This window comes from Natrix helvetica (genome assembly GCF_964273705.1).
Source record: "Natrix helvetica genome assembly, chromosome: 1".
NCBI lineage: Eukaryota > Metazoa > Chordata > Lepidosauria > Squamata > Natricidae > Natrix > Natrix helvetica.
The window spans coordinates 313,662,404-313,684,505 of NC_138548.1; the positions used below are offsets into that span (position 1 = coordinate 313,662,404).

Here is a 22,102-nt window from a genome sequence, read left to right on the forward strand (position 1 = left end):
GAAAAAATTAATAGGAGATTCCTTTTCCAATCAAAACAGACCTTATTGGTCAGTTTGTAATCAAGTAGAAAAGCTTAGTGTATTTATATGGTTTGTCATCCTTCATTCCAGTCTGTGATTTGAAGACATCTGTGTTACAGACAAATGGATGCAGAGTCTGATGGTGTTCTAACAGCAAAACACAATTTGGAGCTAAACTGTATTACATACAGATTTGACACATTCCTAAAGGTAAAGGTAAAGGTAAAGGTTCCCCTTAAACATATGTGCTAGTCATTCCCAACTCTAGCGGGCAGTGCTCATCTCCATTTCAAAGCCGAAGAGCCAGCGCTGTCCAAAGACATCTCCGTGGTCATGTGGCTGGCATGACTAAATGCAGAAGGCGCACGGAACACGGTTACCTTCCCACCAAAGGTGGTCCCTATTTTTCTACTTGCATTTTTACATGCTTTCGAACTGCTAGGTTGGCAGAAGCTGGGACAAGTAACGGGAGCTCACTCTGTTATGCGGCGCTAGGGATTCAAACCTCCAAACTGCCGACCTTCTGATCGACAAGGTCAGTGTCTTAGCCACTGAGCCACATTCCTAGGTATAAGGAAAATAAATTCTTCTTATTAATAGGGGTAGTTGTAGAATATTCAGCTATTTGTAAAATTGAGTCCATTAGTTTATCTGCCATTGTTGGCAGGAGAATTAAGATACTGAGAGACAGATGTCTGTTTCCTGTATCAGCCCTGATATAAGTGGACTTATGCTGGGACAGTGAACAGTTGCAAGAGTAAAATGATATTTCTTATATGACGTGGCTCACTGAGACAGACATGTGGGAGAATTTCACATTGTAGCCAATGTCCTTTTGTTCTTAGGGAAACCAACTGATCCATTTTCTTTATCCTAAATAGGTGATTTTGCTCTGACCCCGTATCGGTGTGACACCTGCCTGTGCATCCCGAACAAATCATTTTGCTGCTAACAAGCTAATTGCTAGCCTAATTATTTAGTGAGGTGGTGTCAGTGTAACATGGCAAGCGGGTGGTAGGAACTGTATTCTACATCCCGGGAGTGCAGCTGTATTTGTCACTTCCCAGAGAGTTTGTTGAGACAAAGCAGAGAAGAGTAAACATCATAAACATTTATGCCTCTTGCATATTCAGGAGCAGATGAGGTTGCGGAAGCTTGCACACTGGGAGGGTGGAAAGCAAGGTGGAAGAAAAGTGGCATAAATAGCATAAATATTCTTTTGGAAATCTTTTACACTCTGTGCTCTGAAGAGGCTGTGCTGTTCAAAGAGTTGGAGGAATGCAAATTTGAGAGAGACTAACTTTTTAAGGCAGTGGTCATGTGGTTAAAAAGGTAGGGTACAGTCATGCGGGTACCACACCCCAAATGTACAGTGTTATCTGTATAAATGCCTAGGAAAACATGACTCAATGTTCAGCCCTCATATTCAGCATATAGGTTGATAACACATCTCGAGATTAATGCATTTATATTCATCCTGAGTCAAAATTCTTTCTAAGTGTTGGATTCTCCTTAAGATACAATTCTGCATTCTATTTTTTTTTAGGAAAACAAAATATTTATGTAATGTGAAGTGTGCTTTTATAAAAACTAGGCATTTATTGCCAGCTGCTCCACTTTTAAAATATTTCTAAGTGTTCCTTTTCCAAATGTGGCCAATTTAAATTGGCATGTTTTAAAATTAGCCAAGATGCAAATAGTTGAGCCTGGCGTTCCCATTCTCCTTTCTAACTGAGAAAAGTGGCATTCCCTATGTGAAATTGGTCCCCTTATGTCAACTTGGTGAATTATTTCCTTGGTTTAATTATTTTCTGCTTCCTCATCACAAACCTCTGTTAAATGAGCTATGGGATTCAAGAACAGCTGAGCAAGCAAACAAAATTGCAGCTGTGAATTGGTTGGCTTGACCGAGTCAATTCCCTCAGCTTGCCTGCTCTTTTAGCTGCTTTCCCTTACCACCCCTTTCACCAAAGTGCAGAAGGTCTCCAGTTAGCTGTTATTGCTCGCAGAGGCCCCAGTCTATGAATGACTGGCAATTCTAGAATTGTCTTTTGAGGCCCTTTAACCATACAGCTCGAGAGGAATGCCTCTATGGGAAACCCAGGGGAAAAGCAGGCAAACCTTTGGTCCTAAAAAACTGCAAATAACAAGATGGTTAAAAGGGCAACTCACAGGGATGTTAAAACAATTCTTTATATGTACACAAAGTGTTCATTCTTGCCCCAAAGCTGTATTAGCTTGGTTTTTTGTTTATTTGTAATCTGTTTCCTGAATGGCTCACCTGCAACTGTGTAATTAGAATTTTGCTACTTAACTAAAAAGGATTTGGAAGTCATAAGATTCAACAAAGCGTAAGAAGCCTTATTCATTTCGATTTTATGCTGTTTTGGCATTGGGTAGTAAGGTTATTTCTCTTCAGCAGTGAAGAGTTTGGGTCTTTTTAAAAAAAATCTATACTTTACTAAATCATCACAATCAGACGGTTTATGTCTCAGGGTTCTGAAGGAGCTGGCAGATGTGACCTCAGAAACACTGAATGAAACCTTTCAGAACTCCTGGAGTGCAGGGGAACTGCTAAAGGACTGGAAAAGAGCTGATGTGGTTCCAGTCGTCAAAAAAAATAAAAAAAATAAAAGGTGGGGGAATGGGTTCAGGAAACCACAGACCAAAAAGACTGACATCAATAACTGGGAAAATCCTGGAAAAGATAATCAAGCAGCATCTTGGTGAGCACTTGGGAATGAACAGGGTTATTACAAGAAGCCATCATGGGTTTGTTAAAAGCAGGTCATGCTGGATAAACCTTATTGCCTTCTTTGATAAAGCAATTAAATTAGTGGATAAAGGAAATGGTGCAGATATACTACACTTACTTCAGTAAGACATTTGATAAAGTAGACTTCCACCCACCTCTTAATATGATAGGACACTGTGGGACAGACACACCACTAGATGGATTTGTGGTTGGCTGGCCAATCACACTCAGTGTGTGGTCCTCAGTGGAACTAAATCTACATTGAGAGGAGCATTCAGTGAGGTATCTCAAAATTCTGTCTTTGGCCCAGTGCTGTTCAACATCTTCATAAATTACCTAGATCAGTGGTTCTCAACCTTCCCAATGCTGCGACCCTTTAATACAGTTCCTCATGTTGTGGTGACCCCCAACCATAAAATTATTTTCGTTGCTACTTCATAACTGTAATTTTGCTACTGTTATGAATCGTAATGTAAATATCTGATATGCAGGATGTATTTATATTATTACAAATTGAACATAATTAAAGCATAGTGATTAATTTGCCAATCTTGGTTTGAGAGAAGATCAGCCAGGCTGGGATTTTCCAGGACAAAACAACCTCCCTGCCTGCCTCCAGCAGCAGTTCGTGATTTACATGAGCTTCACTTTATTAAGTTTACTTTTTTTACATTCTGTTCCCCCCCCGTTCTTTCTTTCTTTCTTTCTTTCTTTCTTTCTTTCTTTCTTTCTTTCTTTCTTTCTTTCTTTCTTTCTTTCTTTCTTTCTTTCTTTCGAATCGTTACAACCAGGCGTGGGAGAACGTAGTGGTTAATTCGTGCGAGCAATCAATTTAACACAGATTAAGAAGTTGCCCTTTAAATGGGATTTTAAACAGAGGCTTAAGCTACATTGAACTGTGCTTCCATCCCAAGTGTAATTCCTCTCTCCTGCCAGCCCTTCCTGGGGGCCAAAAAGCCTCCGAGTTTAGCCCGCAGGACAGGACCGGTGGCGGTGGGGGGGGGGAGCAAAGGGAGCTTCCAGGTCCAAGGCGGCTTGAATCCCAGCATGTGCCTGTCTGGGCAAGAGCCTGTCCCGCCGGCTGAAGAGGGTGGCCCAACTGTCCCACTGGTCTCCTGCTCTCTGGGCACCTTCGATCCTCTGTGCAAGCGGCTGGACTGAAGCGGCACCGTTGACCGCCCTCGCTTCGGACGTCCTTCAGAGCTTAGGCTGATACACCACCCAGCAGAACCCGTCTCCCCCTTCAGCACCTTGGTCTTTCCTTGGCGTGGAGACCGGGCGGAGTGGCATCTAGGTTGTGCCCAGAGCAGGGAGGAGGCTGCTTCGCCACCCAGCGCTCTTCCGGCATCTGCCGCTTCAGCATGTGCTCCTGAACATGGGTGACGCCGGTAGAGGTGGATGGTCTTAGGCGACCCCTGTGAAAGGGCCGTTCGACCCCAAAAGTGGTCGCAACCCACAGGTTGAGAACCGCTGATGTAGATGAAGGGGTATAGTAGGGGTACTCATCAAATTTGCAGATAAACCCAAGCTTCAAGATTCAGAATGATTTTCAGATTGACAGACTTGATCATTGGGCCCTACCCAAGAAGATGCAATTCAGTAGTGAGAATAGCAAGGTCTTGCATTTAGATAGGAAAAACCAAATGCACAGGTATAGAATAAGAGAACCTGGCTTAATGATAGTAACAGAGAGAGAGAGAGATCTAAGTGTCCTAGTGGACTACTATTTAAGTATGATTAAGCAGTGTGCTGCAGCTTCCAAAACAGCTAATGCAGTCCTACCTGTGTCGACAGAGGAATAGCATCAGAATCACAAGAAGTGATAGTGCTGCGCCATACTGCACTGGTGAGGCCACACCTAGAATTCTGTATTGGTCATCAAGTACTTGTCACCAAGGTTCAAACACAGATAATGCAGAGAAGAACAACAAACATGATAAGGGGTCTGGAAGCTAACCTGTACAATGAATGGCTAAAAGAACTAGGTATGTTTTGCCTAATGAAGAGAATGCTTAGGGGTGATATGATAGCAATCTTCCAATATTTGAATGGCTGTAACAGAGAAGAGGGAATTGTTTTATTCACCAAACCACCTGATGGCAGCACAAAATCTAATTGGTGGAGCCAGAGGGAGAAATGTCTTGATTGTGAGAACAATTAATCAATGGAAAGATTGTCTCACAGACTTGTGGATGGTCCTTTGCTGGAGGTTTTCAAGAATAGACTGGATAACCATTTGGTCTGGGATGGAATTAGGATTTCTGCTTCAGACAGGAGGTTGGACTGGAAAACCTCCAAGATCCCTTCCAGCCCTACAATTCCATGATTCTATGAATTTATAACAAGACTCCTGCTTCTAATACTTTTAAGGTATCTGAAAATTCTTCTTTTTCAATTATTGTTACAACCATCATCTTGTTCTTAAGTTGCTTTTTGTCATGCCCTAAAAGATAAGAGAGAAGCCTGCCACGTCCATGCAATTGTTTGGATCACCCATGCTCTCTCTAGCTTCGAGCCAAGGTTTAGCCAGACACTCACACGAGCTTTGGTAACAAGCATCTGGCTTAAACTATTTGGAAAATTTCTTACAGAAACAGAATGCTGGTTCCATTTCTTCCCTCATTTTGCCAAAAGGAGATTTTACAATGAGAGTTTGGGGCAAAAGCTCTGGGTTGGAGCAGATTTAGGAAATTCAACAAGCTGGAATTTAAATATTTGCAATTGATGACGGCACCTAAGCCAGCTTTCATGCCTAAGGCAGACTAGAACTTAAAGGTTGCATGGTTTATAGCCTAGTGTCATGATGGCAAACCTATGGCACGCGTTCCACAGGTGACACGTGGAGCCAGATTTGCCATCACAGCAGCCCTCAGCTCCCAGCTGACTTTTGGCCTTCCGGAGGGCTGGAGGGAGGCCGTTTTTACCCTCCCCAGGCTTCAGGAAAGCTTCTGGAGCCTGGAGAGGGCAAAAAGTCCCCCATGCATGGTCGTGTATGCATGCACAGGTGGGGGTGTCATGCGTGCATGCACAGGTGGTCACGCGTGCATGCATGATAGCGTGCGCGCGCACATTTTTTGCACACCTTTAGAAAAAGGTTAACCATCATTGGCCTAGTGCCGGGACGCCGAACCTATGGCATGTGTGCCACAGGTGGCATGTAGAGCCATTTGTCAGGGCTCGCGAGAAGTTGCCCTGTCAGCTGGCCAGTGCCCAGGCGCAATCTGGCCAGCTGACTTCAGCCTTTTTTAAAGCCATTTTTCGCCCTCCCCAGGCTCCAGAGGCTTTATAGGAGCCTGTGGAGGGTGAAAAGAGCCTCCTTCGCCCCCCGGAGGCCCTCTGGAGGCTTCAGGAGCTTCCCTGAAGCCTCTGGAGCACAAAAAAACAGCCCTATGGGCAAACAGGAAGTTTGGGAATGGACTTCCGGTTTGCTCGTAGAGTCGGTTTAAGCCCTCTAGAGGCTTCAGGGACCTTCACGAGGCTTCCCTGAAGCCTCCGGAGACCTAAAAACCACCCTAAGAGCAAACCAGAAGTCACTTTAAATGAAGCCTCCGAAGGGCAAAAAATGACCCTATGAGCTGTTTTCGCCCTTCCCAGGCCTCTATAAAACCTGTGGAGCCTGGGGAAGGTGAAAAAAGCATGGAAAAATGGGGGGGGCACCTCTCATGTGTGCATGCGCACTGGGGGGTGTCACGTGTTGCATTATGGGTGCGGCACGCCCGCGCACAGCCCCCCTGCACTTCCCCCTTATGGCATGCCAGCCAAAAAAAGTTTGCCATCGCTGGCCTAGTGTCTTAACCACTAGACCAAACTGGCTCTCATTCATAGATTTGTGTTAGAAGGTATGCATAGGATTGCGAACAGTTGCTGAAAGACCTCCTGGATGCCAAGCATAGTTTTTAGAAGCTATCTTTTGTTTCATTGGTGAGGCACACACCACCACCACTGCTGTTCTTCAACATAGCTGTTAGGGTCTGCTTCATTCTTTCCATAAGACCATCTGATTGTGGATAAGAATTGATACACACCTTTTTATTCCTAGGCCTGCGTACAAGTATTTAAGAGAAATTGACTTCTTTATATGTAAGGATCTCATTAGGTGTGCCTATTCTATACTAAAGCTTTTGACCAGTTTCTTTGCTAGTTTTTGGGCAGTTACCTTCTGTAATGGAACTGCTTCCGGATAACAAGTTGCATAATTGCAGACAACTAGGACATACTCATTGCTTTCACTAGATTGTGGCAAACGGCCTACGATATCCATGGCTATTTTAGAAAAAGGAATAGCCTTTAAAAGCACTCTTTGAATAAGAACTTAATTGACACAAGGCGAGATCTACAGTAATGGGCTACATGTTTACAAATTCCTGGCCAATAAAATCTATCAGAAATTCTGTATGAGGTCCTATCTCTACCCATATATCCAGACTATGGATTTTCATGGGCTAGTTCCTATATAACCTTGTGATATCCCCAGGGAGCTACTAACAGTTCTGTTTATTCCTTTGTGTAGGGATGAAACCTAGTTTGTTACAGCAACCCTGTTTTTTCTCGAAATCTGGTTTGCAACTTTTGTTGCAAACCAACAAAAGTTTTAACATTGGATCTTTCTTTTGTACAAGTCCTAAGAGAATTTCCCATTTAGGAATATCTTATCCCTATGGTTTCACCCCTAGCTTTATTGGCCTTTCCAGAATATATCTATTAAATCAGGAGGGCTAAAATGAATCCCAGGTTTCTTCCCTTCCTGCTGCTGTTCCTTCCTCATTTTTGCCCCACTCTTGTGACTAAGCCGCTTTTAATCCTTTTTTCTGGATCCAACCATCAATAAGTGGAAAAACTTTTAACAATCCCTAATGGGAACTTGGAGATTTCTCCTATCATGCTTACCCGTTTCTTTTCTCTGTGTTCTGTCTTTAACCAATGGGGCCATTTCACTCTGCCCAAACATACTTGTAAGAGGCTCTTTTACCATAGATGCTGCCTTTACTAAAGGAGAACATCCCAGCAGTTCTATTCCCAGTATCTACTAAGCACCTAGCAGCTACCCTATTAACTTCTGCTGGAATCATAATTTTTCTCCCCAGAGATTCTTGCACTACTGGAGATGTTTGCTTTTTCCTCTGGCTTTTATAGTCTTTTGGCAAATGCCTACTTTTTCATAGTTATAACAACTATGTTTCTCTGGCTCTCTGAATTCCCAATGCTGTCCTTTTGTTTGGGCTGAAGCTAAAGATTTTACTCCTTTCACCTTTAACCTTCCAGCTCCTTATAGTTCCTTCTTTCTGGAACAGGCATTCTTCTTTCTTCGTCTTCTTTTCTAACATCACAGGTCCTTTTGCTGCCCCATAGTCCTCAACCAGTACTACTTCCCTTGACCCATTTCTGGATTGTATTCTTGTATCCAAAACCTCACATTTTAATAGGGAATATTTGTAGAAACTGTTCTGAAATTACTTCCTCTACCATTTTTTCTTTCTCATTTCCTGCCTAAGTCTTTCAGTGTCGCCCAAAATTCACAAATCTCTTCATGTTCAAATCTCTTCAGCTACATATGTGTAGCTTTTAAATGTTTGCCTAAAGGTGTAAGGGGTTAAATCATACCTGTATAGGATTACCTCTTTAACAAGGGAGTAATTACTTCTCTTGCTGGAAGATTACCATAAGCTCTCAAAGCCTTTCCTGTAAAACATGGGGCTGTCTTGACCACCCATTCATTCTTAGCCATTTACAAGAGGTAGCAAATCTTTCAAACATGATAAACTAGGCTTCTATGTCATCTTTTTCTTTTGACAACTTTGGAATTTTTACATCTTTGGAACCTCACTGTACATTCTGAAAACTTTAGAGGTAATGGCAGTGAGGGGTACCTACCGGTTCGGACTGGTTTGGCAGAACCGGTAGCTCTGACTACAAGCCGAGAGCGATCCGGTTCTCTATTTCCGTGAAAGTGAGCCTTCCCTCCCACGGGTTATACTGACCTTATTTCTTCTTTCGAAGCCCAGCTGATCAGTGGCGGCAGATTGAATTGCCGCCCCTCAGCTGTTTTCCTTGCTCCTTTCATTGTTTGCAATGCGGAAGTTCAATTTTTGCTAAACTGCACACGCGTGTGAAGCGAGTCAGTTGTTCAGCTGGTAGGAACTCACCCCTGGGTGATAGTGCTGCTTATGGTGCCTGGACCCTTTTAAATCAGTCCTCCAAACTCTTCTGTTGCCTTTCACCGTTTTCTCATTCTCTTTCCTTTGTGTCTTTCTCCTCTCTTCATTAATTAACCAAAGCTTTTTTTCTCTTACTCTGTTGTTTTAACATTTCTGTAATGATATTGATCCATGGGTCCATTTCTGGCTGGTCTAACTTCAGTTTAACTACAGGTATAGAGTGGATAACAACTGTCTGTAATAAAGTACTAGTCTCTTCTAAGAAAGTATCTGTCCCATTTACCTTTTCCATGGCTTTTTTTTTGGGGGGGGTGATGGCTTTCATAAGAGGTCTGGTTTCTGCAGGTGTTGGCTATTTCTTGCAAAGTCTGAACTCTGCGAGAAGCAAACTCCTGTTCTTGTGCAGCTGAAGTTTGTTTTGTTTTTATGGCGAGTTTAATGAACTTGAGTTTAAGCCTTCTGCACCTGTGCGGTTGCCAGTCTGTGCTTGATATCCCACCTTTTTATGGACATCTCTCCATTGCTGCCACTGTTTTATGTGCACCCAATTCATTGAGCTCAAACCACAAAAGAGCCAACAATACGGGTCGCTAGACAACACACACAAACATTCACAGGATATTACACACTGATCATCCCTACTCCACTGTTGTCCACTGCTGCTACTCCAATTCCCAACTACTGCTTCTTATGAGTATTGCTATATAAAATAAATCTCTTTCTGACTGCCTTACTTCCACATACTCTCTGCCCCACATATTTCTCAGAACAGCCCTTTTAACCTGGTTGGCTGCTGGCTGAGGAGAGGGCTTAAAGAGACAGGACAACAGCAACACAGATGCTTTCCAGGCAGCCTGTTTCTCACACACACCCAAAATATGAATAGCTCATTGATAGCATGTGTGACCTTCTAGCCTCTGTTTAAACACCTTCAGTGTCTACCACTTCCTGAAAGGATGCAGAGTCCACCCTGCATAGATTTATGCTACTCTGTTTCCCTGAAAATAAGACCTCCCGGAAATAAGCCCAATCAGGCTTTTGAGTGCATGTGCTAAAATAAGCCCTCCCCCAAATTATTAAAATGCCTGCACAGCTGGTCCCCCCCATTTCCTCTGGTTGCTTGCTGTGCAAACAACATAAGGTGAGGCGAGGCTGGAGGGGGGGGGGAAGGGAGAGGGAAATATGCCCCACACACTCCACACATCCTTACCTAATGACCACTTCCACAACCTTAGCCACTGTACCCCTTCTGTCACACTAATGGCTACGGCAAAAAGAGAGGCAGGCCAATGATGCGCCTTGTGTCCCACTCCTTACTTACCGCCATTTACTCCTGCAGCTGAGCAGTGCTTTGATTGAAAAATGTGTGAAAGGGATCTTGCAGTCCTACTGGACAACCATTTAAATATGAGCCAGCAGTGTGCAGCAGCTGCCAAAAAAGCCAACACAGTTCTAGGCTGCATCAACAGATGGTTAGACTCAAGATCACATGAAGTGTTAATACCACTTTAGTATTAGTTTTGCCTTGGTAAGGCCACACTTGGAATACTGCATTCAATTTTGGTCACTACAATGTAGAAAAGGTATGGAGACTCTAGAAAGAGTGCAGAGAAGAGCAACAAAGATGATTAGAGGACTGGAGACTAAAACATGAAGAACGGTTGCAGGAACTCGGTTTGTCTAGTTTAATGAAAGGAAGGACTAGGGGAGACATGACAGCAGTGTTCCAATATCTCAGGGGTTGCCACAAAGAAGAGTCAAACTATTCTCCAAGGCATCTGAGGGTAGAACAAGAAGCAATGGGTGGAAATTATCAAGGAGAGAAGCAACTTAGAACCAAGGAGAAACTTCCTGACAGAACAATTAATCAGTGGGACAGCTTGCCTCCAGAAGTTGTGAATGCCCCAACACTGGAAGTCTTTAAGAAGATGTTGGATAGGCATTTGTCTGAAATGGTATAGGGTTTCCTGCCTAGGCAAGGGGTTGGACTAGAAGACCTCCAAGGTCCCTTCCAACTTTGCTATTGTATTGTATTGTATTGTATTGTATTGTATTGTATTGAAAAGTGTCTAGCTAACAAGCAACTGTGTTGAACTGCTGTAGTAGCACAACACTAGGCATAGGACCTAGTTATCTGCAGGATCGCATCCTACCACACACGTCCCTGCGACCTATCCGCTCACACAGGGAGGGGCTCCTCCTGGTGCCATCTGCTAGGCAATGCCAGCGGGCGACACCTAGGAGTAGATCCTTCTCTGTGATGGGCCCAACCCTCTGGAATGACCTCCCCCCAGACATTCGAACTACCACCGACCTCCGTTCCTTCCGGCAAAAGTTAAAGACTCACCTATTTCAATCAGCTGGCCTGGCACTTTCTTAGTTTTACCTCCCGGGGATTTACTTTATTTTAATTGGGTTTGGGGTTTTAATTGTGATGTTTTTAGGATTAGAATATATTTATTTCTTAGTACAGCCTATCTCCCCCTCCAAATGTATCTTAAATGTATTTTATTATTATGACTGATTTTATTTGTATTGACTGTACACCGCCCCGAGTCCCTTTCTGGGAGAGGGGCGGTCTAAAAATCTAAGAAATAAATAAATAAATAAATAAACACAGCAGCAGCCATGAGGTGACCACGCTCGCTGCCTTCTGCACCTCAAAAATAATAAGGCCTCCCCCAAAATAAGGCCAAGTGCTTATTTTGGGGGTCAAAAGGAAATAAGACCCTGTCTTATTGTTGGGGAAACACGGTACTCATAAGCTGCATATTATACCCAGCTACTGAACAGTGTGACAATAAAAGATAAAGAGTAACAGTAATGTGTTAGTACTAAGAATTGGGTGCAGGTAGCAACTTGCCATATTTAACTTTATTAAATATTGAAAGCAAATGAAGTCATCATACTAAAGATCTATGTTTTCAAAGTTATGTGCACATACATATTTTATAGGTGGTATTAGCTCTAATAACCATTAAAAACCTACCCTGCTATCTAGCTAAAGCTGCTTCTTTTAAACAACCACATACAATACATATTTTTTTTTCAAAGTAAACAAAGGAGAAGAGTCAGTTTTTTGTTTCCCGGAAACTTCTATAACACTGGTTGTATCTTTGCCCCTTCTTTTAACAATATTCCCTCCAGTTAACCTGGCAGTTCTCAGAGAGCAACAGTGACATTCACAGCTGAAGTCTATAGAGAACAGTAGTTTGCCATTAACATATAACTGTATTCTTGGGGAGATAGCAGAACAATGGATTTAGTGTGCAATCTATGGACAGGTTCATTTCTTTAATACCTCCATTTTGAATCCATAAATTGTTGGTTGCAGAAAATAAGTTTTTTCTCTCCCTCCATCTCCTTCAATTTTCTCTGCATCCCTGGACCCCCAAATACATGGTCAGAGACTGCTGGACCAGATGTTGTCATGGCAACTACTCTCTTCCTGCAGAGGTGGAGATGGGAGCAAATACCATGGTTCAAGAAATTTCCCTATTCCTGATCCTCCCCTCTTTCTTTCATCTACTCCTGAGTTTTCTCCATTCCTCACTGTCACCCTCTCTTAATTCCAAGTGCTTACTTCAAAGTGAAGGGTGTTAAATGGATGTATTTTGCTATGGACTAAGGGGGATGGCTGTTTTGACTATTAGTGGATTTGGATAGCAGGGGGGGAAATATTGGGGTACTTTCCTTTATGGGTTTTTTTCAAAGTGAACATAAAGACAGTAGTTGAAAGGTATGTGGAGAAGGACACAGCTAGGAAAGAGACTAGATGAGAAGAATTGCTGCAGAAAGTTGGGTTAACCCTATTGTACTATGTTTCAGTTTGTTTAGCTAGATGATGTCAATTGAGATGATGGACACATGAGACACAATGTACTTCTTGTTCAGTGTTTACCATCCTGAGTACAATCTCCTGAGAAATTGGACTGAAAATAGAAATGAAATAGTTCTTTGAAATATAGAATTGTTCAAAAGTCTTCTTCCTTTTTGTAGGGTTTTTTTTTGAATTTCTGGATTTGCTTGTCACTGAGTGTTATCAGAAGTCCATAACATGAGCAAACACCACCACCATAAAAAACACAACTTCTGTGTTTGTTTCATTTTTTTCATTTTTTAAAATAAAAGAACATCTTGTGATGTCCCAGTGTGAAAAAAGTAATTTGCATCCAATTAGGTCAGACTCCCATAAATATCAGTATGATCTACTGTACATTTAAGCTCTGGTAATGTTTAGAGGCAAAGTGATAGAAAAATTTAGAAAACTAGAGATTCCCCCACTTCATTATCTTCTAAGACTGTTATTAAAAACACTGCTCTTCATTTCAGAATATTGGACAATTATTGATGAAGTTTCCTTAGTCCACTTTGGGTGCTGAGATGACATTTGGGAGTTGTAATGAAATACTATTTAAGTATTATGTATACTTAAGTATTATGTATTATCCCTCCCATATTTGGGCATACCAGGGGTTGTAACACAAATACATACACACACACACACACACACACACACACACACACACACACACGCTGGTTTTGTTGTATTCGGGTCTTTTCCCATGTAAGATTGAGATTGTCTTTGCAACGTTTCCGCGAGATCTCACTCGCCATCTTCAGGCTGTGGTCTTTGGCTTAAAGTGTGACCGGAGCTGCCATCTTTCTGTATATCTTGGTGGGAGGGGATGGAGTCCTGGCTTTGTTTCAGTAGGTGGAATGATTGGTTGTGTGGTTGTATCATGATTGGTAGATTGGTGTTGATTGGTGCTGGCTGTGTGTTCGTTGTTCTTTTGTATTGTAATGGCCTGGATGGTGGGTGGGGTTCATTTGTTGACTAGGGCTGGTTTCCAGATGTTTGGTAGGCGGGAGGTATCATCACGTTTATTCATGTTGTGGGGGTGTTTCTCTATTTCGATGGCTTCCATAATTATTCTCTTGTTGAAGTGTTCTGTTTTGGAGATTAACCTGGTTCCTTCAAAATTGATTTAAAATTGATAAACACACACACACACACATACACACATATATAAATTCAACCTCTCCTGCCCCCTCCCTATTGTACTTGCTCTGGAAGGACACCTCCCCCCTGCCCCTGTGTGTTGTCTAGGGACCCTTATTGTTGTTGGATCTTTTGTGTTTTGAGCCCAATGATTTGGGTGTGGTAAACTATCCAGAAAACTGAGAATCTGTCTTAAAGCTAAAGCTGCATGTAGTTTTCGTTCATTGTTTGATATTTAGGGTTAATGTAGATCTGGTAACCCAGCTTTTCCCAATAATTTTAATTCTATAGTTTATCAACAAATGCTGTCCCTTGTCATTATCTACATAGCTGTAGTGTGCTGAGCACATTCTCTGAATGTACTCTGCATGTATTTCTCCTTATCTTTTCTTAAAGCCTCTTAGTTATTCTGTAAACAGTGTCTGTTCTATTCCTCGTTCAAATGGATTTTTTTCTGGAGTTTAGTGAGAACTGTTTAAATTTTTTATCCAACCCAGTAGGATTTTAAATGAAAACAACCTTAGGAGGCCCCAGGTTGCTTTCATTGGGACAGGGGAAAAAATAACTATCATGATTTCCTGAAAATTAGACAGGGCCTTATCTTTTTTGACCCCCCCCCCTGAAATAAGCACTGGGCCTTATTTTTGAAGAGGTCTTATTATTTTTGAGGTGCAGGAGGCGGCAAGTATGATCACCTCATGCCGCTGCTGTGTTGCAATATTTTGGGGGAGGGCTTATTTTTTGGGAAGGGCTTATTTGAGTGTATGCACTCAAAAGTTCTATTGGGCTTATTATCCAGGGAGGTCTTATTTTCGGGGAAACAGGGTAGCCAACTGCTTGCTCATGCTGACTGGAATGATGCTTTAATAGCCCTTTGCAGCCTTTCATCCCAGTTATTTTGGAATCTGCTTATTTTGAATCTATTTATGTTCCCTTCCTTGTACTCTTCTTTCTTCCTGGAATAATTTCTTAAGAGTAAGCTGTTCTTGGATGAATTGGTTTCCCCGCTTTAGTACAAAGTATAGTGAATTATATAAATCCATGATGATGATAATGGAGTGATGATGGTGATGCAATAGCAATAATAACAGGTGGTAGCAGACATTGCTCTTCTGTTTAAACTGGTGGCAGCAGCCACCTTGCATTTATGGTGCTATGTTAGTTCAACCAATTCCACCTATTTCTGAAGGCACCTGAACAAGATGAATGATGGGGAAGATGTTTGAAACAGAAAAGAGCAGAAGGCTGCTCACATTCCGTTTGTCTTTCCCTCTTTTTTCCTCTTCACATGTACATGTGTTGGAATTTTTGGTTTGTTGAACCACAGGTTTTTTTTAGATCAGTGGAATTGTGATTTATGAGCACCTCCTAGTTAGAATTAGTTCTGCTTCCCTTTTCTGTATTTGAGTTCAGTGGCAAAGTTGGCAGCTGCCTCTGTCAGTATTCTTTAAAAACCATTAAATGAGCAAAAAAGTATAAAGAACTATTAACATGGTAGTTATTCCATTTATGGGCAGTCCTCATTTAAAAATCTACAGCAGCCCTATCTGTTTGCTGCTTCTTTTACGAACTTGCATGATCTCTAGGAAGAAGACGACAAATTCTGCTTTATGTTGGCTGACCTTGAAAACAGAGTTGGACTTGGTTAGTTGTTGGATGGGAAATCACCAGGAAATTCCAGGGCTGAGTACTAAATTGGGAAGTTGAAAAAAAAAACATCCTGAAGAAACCAAAAGCAAACAAACCAATGAGTTATTATCCCCTTCATGGATATGTCTGTGAAATCATCAGGGGTTGCTTTTTTGATCTGTGAAAAGGAATACGGGGACCAAAGGCCTGGTATCTTGATTAATCTATTATGACAATTGATAAGAGTTTAAGGCTGGTCTTTATAGGACTAAATCAGGAATAAAATAAATGTGTGTACAGAACATGTACTTACGCTTTACCTGTTGATTAGAAACCAGGAAATACCTACTGTGAAGCCAGCTGTGTGAAGAGGGAGCATGTATTGGATCATGATTGATTTGACTGGTTTTATTATATTTCATCGGTTTCATCTCTGTCCTACAATGGTCTAAATTGTATGTACCATATGTCCAAAGAATAAGGACTCTAGATATAGATGTCTTACAAATTTCAATGACACAAAAATGGCAGTTCATGTGTAATGTTGTAATTAAATTGTAATCATAAAAATAACATGATTGTATAAATTCCATCATGACATCTGATTCAAGTAGGAAAGTATACAACCATATCTCACTCCTTTGTTGACCTGGAGCCAATCTGTGTCTTTCCTGACTGTGGCTTCCTGTCTGGTGGTTTTGCAGAGGAGAATGAGATGATCTGGGAGTCCCATTTTCCTAAGCAGTTGCTCAGCTTGTCATGGTTGACATAGTCAAAGGCTTTTCTATAATCAATGAAGCATATTGTACTGGCTTGTCCTTGTTATTCTTGGGCTTTATTAGACAGCATATGTTGGCAATAATGTCTCTTGTTACATTTTTTTGCATCAGTTTGCTCTAAGCTTTTCAAAGTTCAAATCTACTGGGAGTTTCAGAGATCATGAGACTTATGAATTTGGATTTATTCCGTCAGTTTTGAAACTCATTTTCCTTTACTCCTTCTGAAAGGAACTTTTAGAAATAGAAACAGGAGAATCAATGTGGTATAGTGATGGAGTTCGACTACTACTAAAGAGATCCAAATTTAAGGTCCACTTTTGGCCACAGAATTTTACTGCATGTTCTTTGCCCAACAACTTTCAGCTGGATTGTTGTGGGGAAAAATAAGAAGAGTGAGAGCTGTATATGTCTCTTTAGGATCCTGAAGGAACTGTGGGATAAAAATCCAATATATAAATATTACATTAATTTTATTACTATTATTTATTACTGAATGTTGCAGCCCTGTCCTATGGAACCATCTTCTCCTTTGATATCTGACCTCCACCTTTTAAACTTTCTGAAGAGCACTTAAAATCTGGCTCTTCCCCCCAGCACTGGAATAGGGTGAGGTCAGAGCTAGATAAAGAAGTTGTGGGAAATTTTATTGCGGCGCCAGTTTCTTTTGTGGTTTTTTTGGTTTTACTGTTCATTTTTGCTTTTATGATTGTACATCTTGTTTTCCTTGGTTGTAAGCCTCCCAGAGGTTGGTTTTAAGATGAGCAGCTACACAAATGTTTAAAACAGATAAGTAGGATTAGAATAAATGGGTTTTCTCCTTGTGAATGATTTATTCCATAGGATACATTGGGAAATGCAAACTATTTGTTCTTTTTGACCTCTCATTGATCTTTGATACCATCAATTCTCACATACTGAGTTGTCTTGTTGGGGTAGGATTTGGATTCCTGGTATAATAATGAATGAGATTCCTTTTTATGGCCCCTTACATTTCATTATTCCAGTCCTGGGCCATGTTTGTTGTCACATGATGGAGCTCAGAGTTATATTTCGATCCCATGCTTTTTAACTTCTGTAGTGCAGTAATATCTGCCAGTAAATGAAGCCAGGACTGCTTTAACTATCATTATAGAGGTGATAGGACAACAGCTTTCAGCTTTTGTTTTCTCTAACCAATTGCAAGGAAGTTATAAAAACCCCAAATTTGAAGATGAATGAGGGCAAACAAACTGAGGTTTAATTCAGATGGGGACAAACTAGTTCTCCTAGAAGGAGAGCGTGAGGATGGGAAAGTACCGTAATAAAGTGTTGAAAACTATAGTCTTTAGGGTTCATATGTGCAGTTGGGGTTTCTGCTGAGCTCAATGCAACCTTGAAATTTGCTGATCACACCAACTACAGGAATGCAGCTTTTCATCAGATGCATCCCTATCTGATTCTATCCAGACCAGAGTATCATAATACGTTGCAAATGAAGCTGTCTTTAAGGAGACACTGGAAACTTCAGCTAGTACGGAATTCAGCTACTCAGTTATTGTAGGGGTACACTTTTTAGAGAAGATAACACTAATCCTGTATCTTTTGTACAGGTTTCCATGTGTTCTCAGGTCTATTTTAAACTATGGATGATACCATATAATTACAAAATGAACTTGCATGAACCTTCCCAGGCCTTAAAACCAGCCATTAAAAATCTACCCTTAAGACTTTTTGTTCAGCGGGCATCCCTTTTTTTTAATGAGAAATCTCTCTTTTCTCTCTCTTTTCTCTCTCTGGCTTTCCCCTCTACCTAACTTTATTTTAAATGTGCATATTTTTATTCTGATTAATTTCAAATCATTTTAATGAACATAAATTTAATAATAATACATTGTGTTGCTTGCTTGGTGCATGGTGAAAATTAACTGCACGCAGATAGGGAGCCACGAAGAGGAAATATGTTTTCTCCTAGCGATTGGGAACTTGTTGCCTATGCTTTTCAACTGATAAAAAATTACTGTTATTACCACCATCAATTTCCCTATTGGTGATAAACCTGAAGATTTGAGATCCTTTTGTCATGGAATAATTTTTACTACCTAGGGAGCTTAAACAGCCTCAGACAACTAATCTCTTTCTATTTTTCTATTCCTATATTTTTCTACAGCCCTTGCAAATAGATGATAATTTCTGCGGACAAGATTTTAACCAACCGTTGGGTGGAACTGTCACAATTGAAGGTGTGCCGCTCTTTGTGGACAAGGAAGATGGCATGACATCAGTGGCTGCTTATGACTACCATGGACACACAGTTGTTTTTGCTGGTACACGAAGCGGCAGGATAAAAAAGGTAAGACTCTTGGAGGTCTTGTTATGTTGTTTAGTAGAGTCCTATTGGTCCATAAAATGGGGGAAAAATCCCTGTGCCTCAGTCTCACGTTCTTAAAAAGAATGAAGTAATATCCACGTGCGTACTTCCTTATGACTCGAAACTCATTTTCTGAGGACCGTCATCTGGAGTGTTTTTACTTCCTTTATTTGTGGGTACTCTCTTAAGAAGACTGTATTTTAATGTGCAATCTGATTCTACATACCCTGTTCCCCCGAAAATAAGACCTCCCTGGATAATAAGCCCAATGTTCTAAAATAAGCCCCCCCAAAAGCCCTCCTCCAAAATATTGCAACACAGCAGCAGCAATATAAAATAAGGCCAATCGCTTATTTCGGGGGGTGTGTGTCAAAAGAAAACAAGGCCCTGTCTTATTTTCGGGGAAACTCCGTAGTAGAAGCCTTTTTCCCCTACAGTTTGTGTTTTTTGTGAACTAGGTTCTTTTCATCTCATAAAATTGATTCAGCAAGAGTCTGAAGATAAATAGCAAAGAAGAGATTCAGTTGGTCAGTTATTAAGGTGCACATACTGTAAAGCAAGCAATCTTCCTTCAGATTTAGGTATTTGGACTGCCATAGAAATCGCACTAAACATCATTTCTTCTCTGATGGCCTTTTCCGTTAAGTTGCTGTGCTGCTTTTTCTTTTCTTTTTGGTCAAGAAAAATCATAATCTGCAGTGTTGTTGCATGCATTTGGCTCTGTTACACCAGGCAGACACATTTCCCTGAGGACGATGACTCTGCTGTGTCAGCAGGAACCCAGGAACTTTGATAACTGTGCACAAACAGGCTAAGAATACTCTGATGTACATGATTTAAACCATCTGTGGGCCAAAGTCCACAAAGCAGAGGGAGCTCATCCTTCCACAGCTACACAAAGGCTTCTTGTTGTTCATAATTAGCAAACAACTGTATGCTGTTTCCCCAGTATCTCCACAGAACATGGATTTCCTGTTATCATAACATCATTCCTATAATTACAGCTGGATATTCCCCATGTAAACACAGCCGGTATTAACTGCATCTTCAACCCGGAAGAATTGGCAGAATTGTATTTAGGGCTCTGGCAAGGGCTCTGCGTGAAACACCCAACCTAGCAGGGAGCTTTTAAAAGGCTGAGACATGCTGGCATGAGTTCTGAATTAAGGAATGGGATGAAGTTTGAGCTGGTTCTTGCCTTTGATTTTTTTTTCTTCCCTCCCTCAGTTAAGCTTCTAATTTTCAAAGATTACAAGTGTATTCTAGTGTAAAAGTCATCGTCATTCATCGTGAAGATGAATGCAGAGGGAAAGGCATAGAGTTAGCTAAACGTATACCCTGGAGTGTGAAGACGGGATAAGTTAGTCATTGGAAAGAGCAGGATTCTTGCACAAAATTATGCATATAGTAAATGAAGGTGAGCATTTCTGGGAATCGACAATTCTGCAGGAGACAATGTTTGCACTGCCACAGCAAAAGATCATGAGTTTTTGCCATGTGCACATTTGACAGCTAGTCCTGGCTTCCTTGTTTTGTCTTCCTGTGTGATGCACATTCACAAACATGTATTGACACTTTTATTTATTTTTAGTTTTATGCCCAAAGAAAGGAATTTATGAGGTGCATAGTGTAATGCAGGGAACAAAATTAAGAAGGAAAAAAAGCAGCAGCTACGGCTTTGGACACATGAAGAAGCCTAACTCTCTTGTCAAAAGTTTGATATAGTGCTGTGTGAAAATGCATGTGAGTGTGGCTATGCTGTTTTGTAGGCTTCTATATTCCACCTCTATCACTGAATAGTCATTATTCATTGTTTCTTGAATTCTCCCTACTTTAAGGTATATTTTCCATCATCACTAACATCCAGACATCACCAGTTTCACAGTAAAGGCACAATTGTTTTTTTTTTTCCACCATTCCCTGATGCTAGGAAGCATCGGGACATTCCCATTTTATTAAAGAAAAAACAGAGGCATTTATTTGCACAAGGTCACCTTCCTGTCACACATTAGCCGGGGAATAACTGGATGTTATGCCAATTTGTTCCTCAGCCAGCAGAGAAGGCTTCCCCTTTCTATGACACAGTGCCCATAGCGATAGAACATTCTGTACACTGAATTTGCTCTGTCTCTTTCACTCCTTGGAGTTATCAGTCTGTATACTGTGATTTTCAGGGCAGGAAATGGGTATCTATTTCTTACTGCTGCCGATTGAGAGCAAGCAAGATGCTGATTTCCCATTTAGTGGATGTGGAAGGCTTGGGCTGGCCCAAGGCCAAGCTGAGGGTTATTTTAGGAGATGTGCTCAACATATTGTAGATCTATTGTTAGTAGAGAATGAATGTTTTGTTTATGAGTGGGGTTCGTGGGGGGTGCCCCTCAGCCGATCCTCTTGGGACGGCTTCGGAGGCCTGCCGCTTGTCGTTTAAAACGGCGCGGCTGCAGCGGCGAGGTTCCTAAGTCCCCAGGCCCCTCGTTTGTTATTTTCGTCGAAGTTTTTTCGCTCCCCGGCCTGCTAGAGGACCTCTGCCGCAGGGAGGAGTGGGCGATCGTCGCCATTGCGAGGCGCGTTCGCCCCTCGCTCTCCCTTAGCCCCACGCTGTTGCGGCGGCCATTTTTAGGCGCGAAAATAGCGCGCCCAGCCATGGCCGCCATTTTGCATCAGCCTCGTTGTCAGGAGGCCGCTGGAGGTGGCAGGGCCTAGCAAGGGTTTCTCGGGCTAGGATCGCCACCTTCGCCATTTGTCTATTTTTGCGAGCGGCGCTGGTTCCTGTGCCATTCCAACGGTCATCATACCGGCTCAGGGAGGAGGCCTAAGTAAGCGCAGGCCTGAAGATTTTTTCTATAGTCATTCTCCTCCCTGCTTCTCCTGCGGAGCCTTGCACCTCGGTGCAGGCCCCAATCCTACCCCTGGGCCTCCGACTGGTGTGAAACATGGGATGATTTCATAGTATTGATTCGATTAATTGTATATATGGCAATTTTAACGATCATTTCGTTTTGTTTCCCATTACAGCACCCAGTCTATATCTATCCTTCTGCCTTATCATAGCCTTGCTCCATCTTGTGTGGTCATTGACTATGGACCTGCCCAGTCCTCCCGATTCCCAAGACGCTAGGCCGAGCCTCTCGCAGGCCCCTAGCAAGGGTTCCTCCTCTTCGGGGAGTGGGGGTGCGGGCAAGAGTGGTGGGGGTAGCTCTGGGAAACAGCGTTCCAGAACCCCTTCGGTAGCTGAGGCCAAGGATGCTGAAAGGCGCCAGCGGGCCCTTGACAAGCAATTCGAGAAGGCCAGACGCCAGGCAGACAGGGTGCAGTCCCTTTCAGGAGCCCCTCCCTCCCGGGAAGATCTCCAGTCGGTCCTCGCCGAGGAGGTGGAATCCCAGGACCTATCCCCTAATAGGTCATTTGCAGAGC

General features: G+C 42.1%; 1 protein-coding gene across 5 annotated transcripts in view; it reads left to right on the forward strand.

The window, feature by feature from the left end:
• PLXNA1 (plexin A1) overlaps window positions 1–22,102 on the forward strand; it is a 434,540-nt gene that overhangs the window by 92,745 nt on the left and 319,693 nt on the right. For all 5 annotated transcript variants that reach the window (XM_081965343.1, XM_081965340.1, XM_081965344.1 and 2 more), the window contains exon 3: window positions 18,488–18,670. In XM_081965343.1, the coding sequence (XP_081821469.1) occupies window positions 18,488–18,670 (183 nt within the window). The remainder of the gene's footprint in view (window positions 1–18,487; window positions 18,671–22,102) is intronic.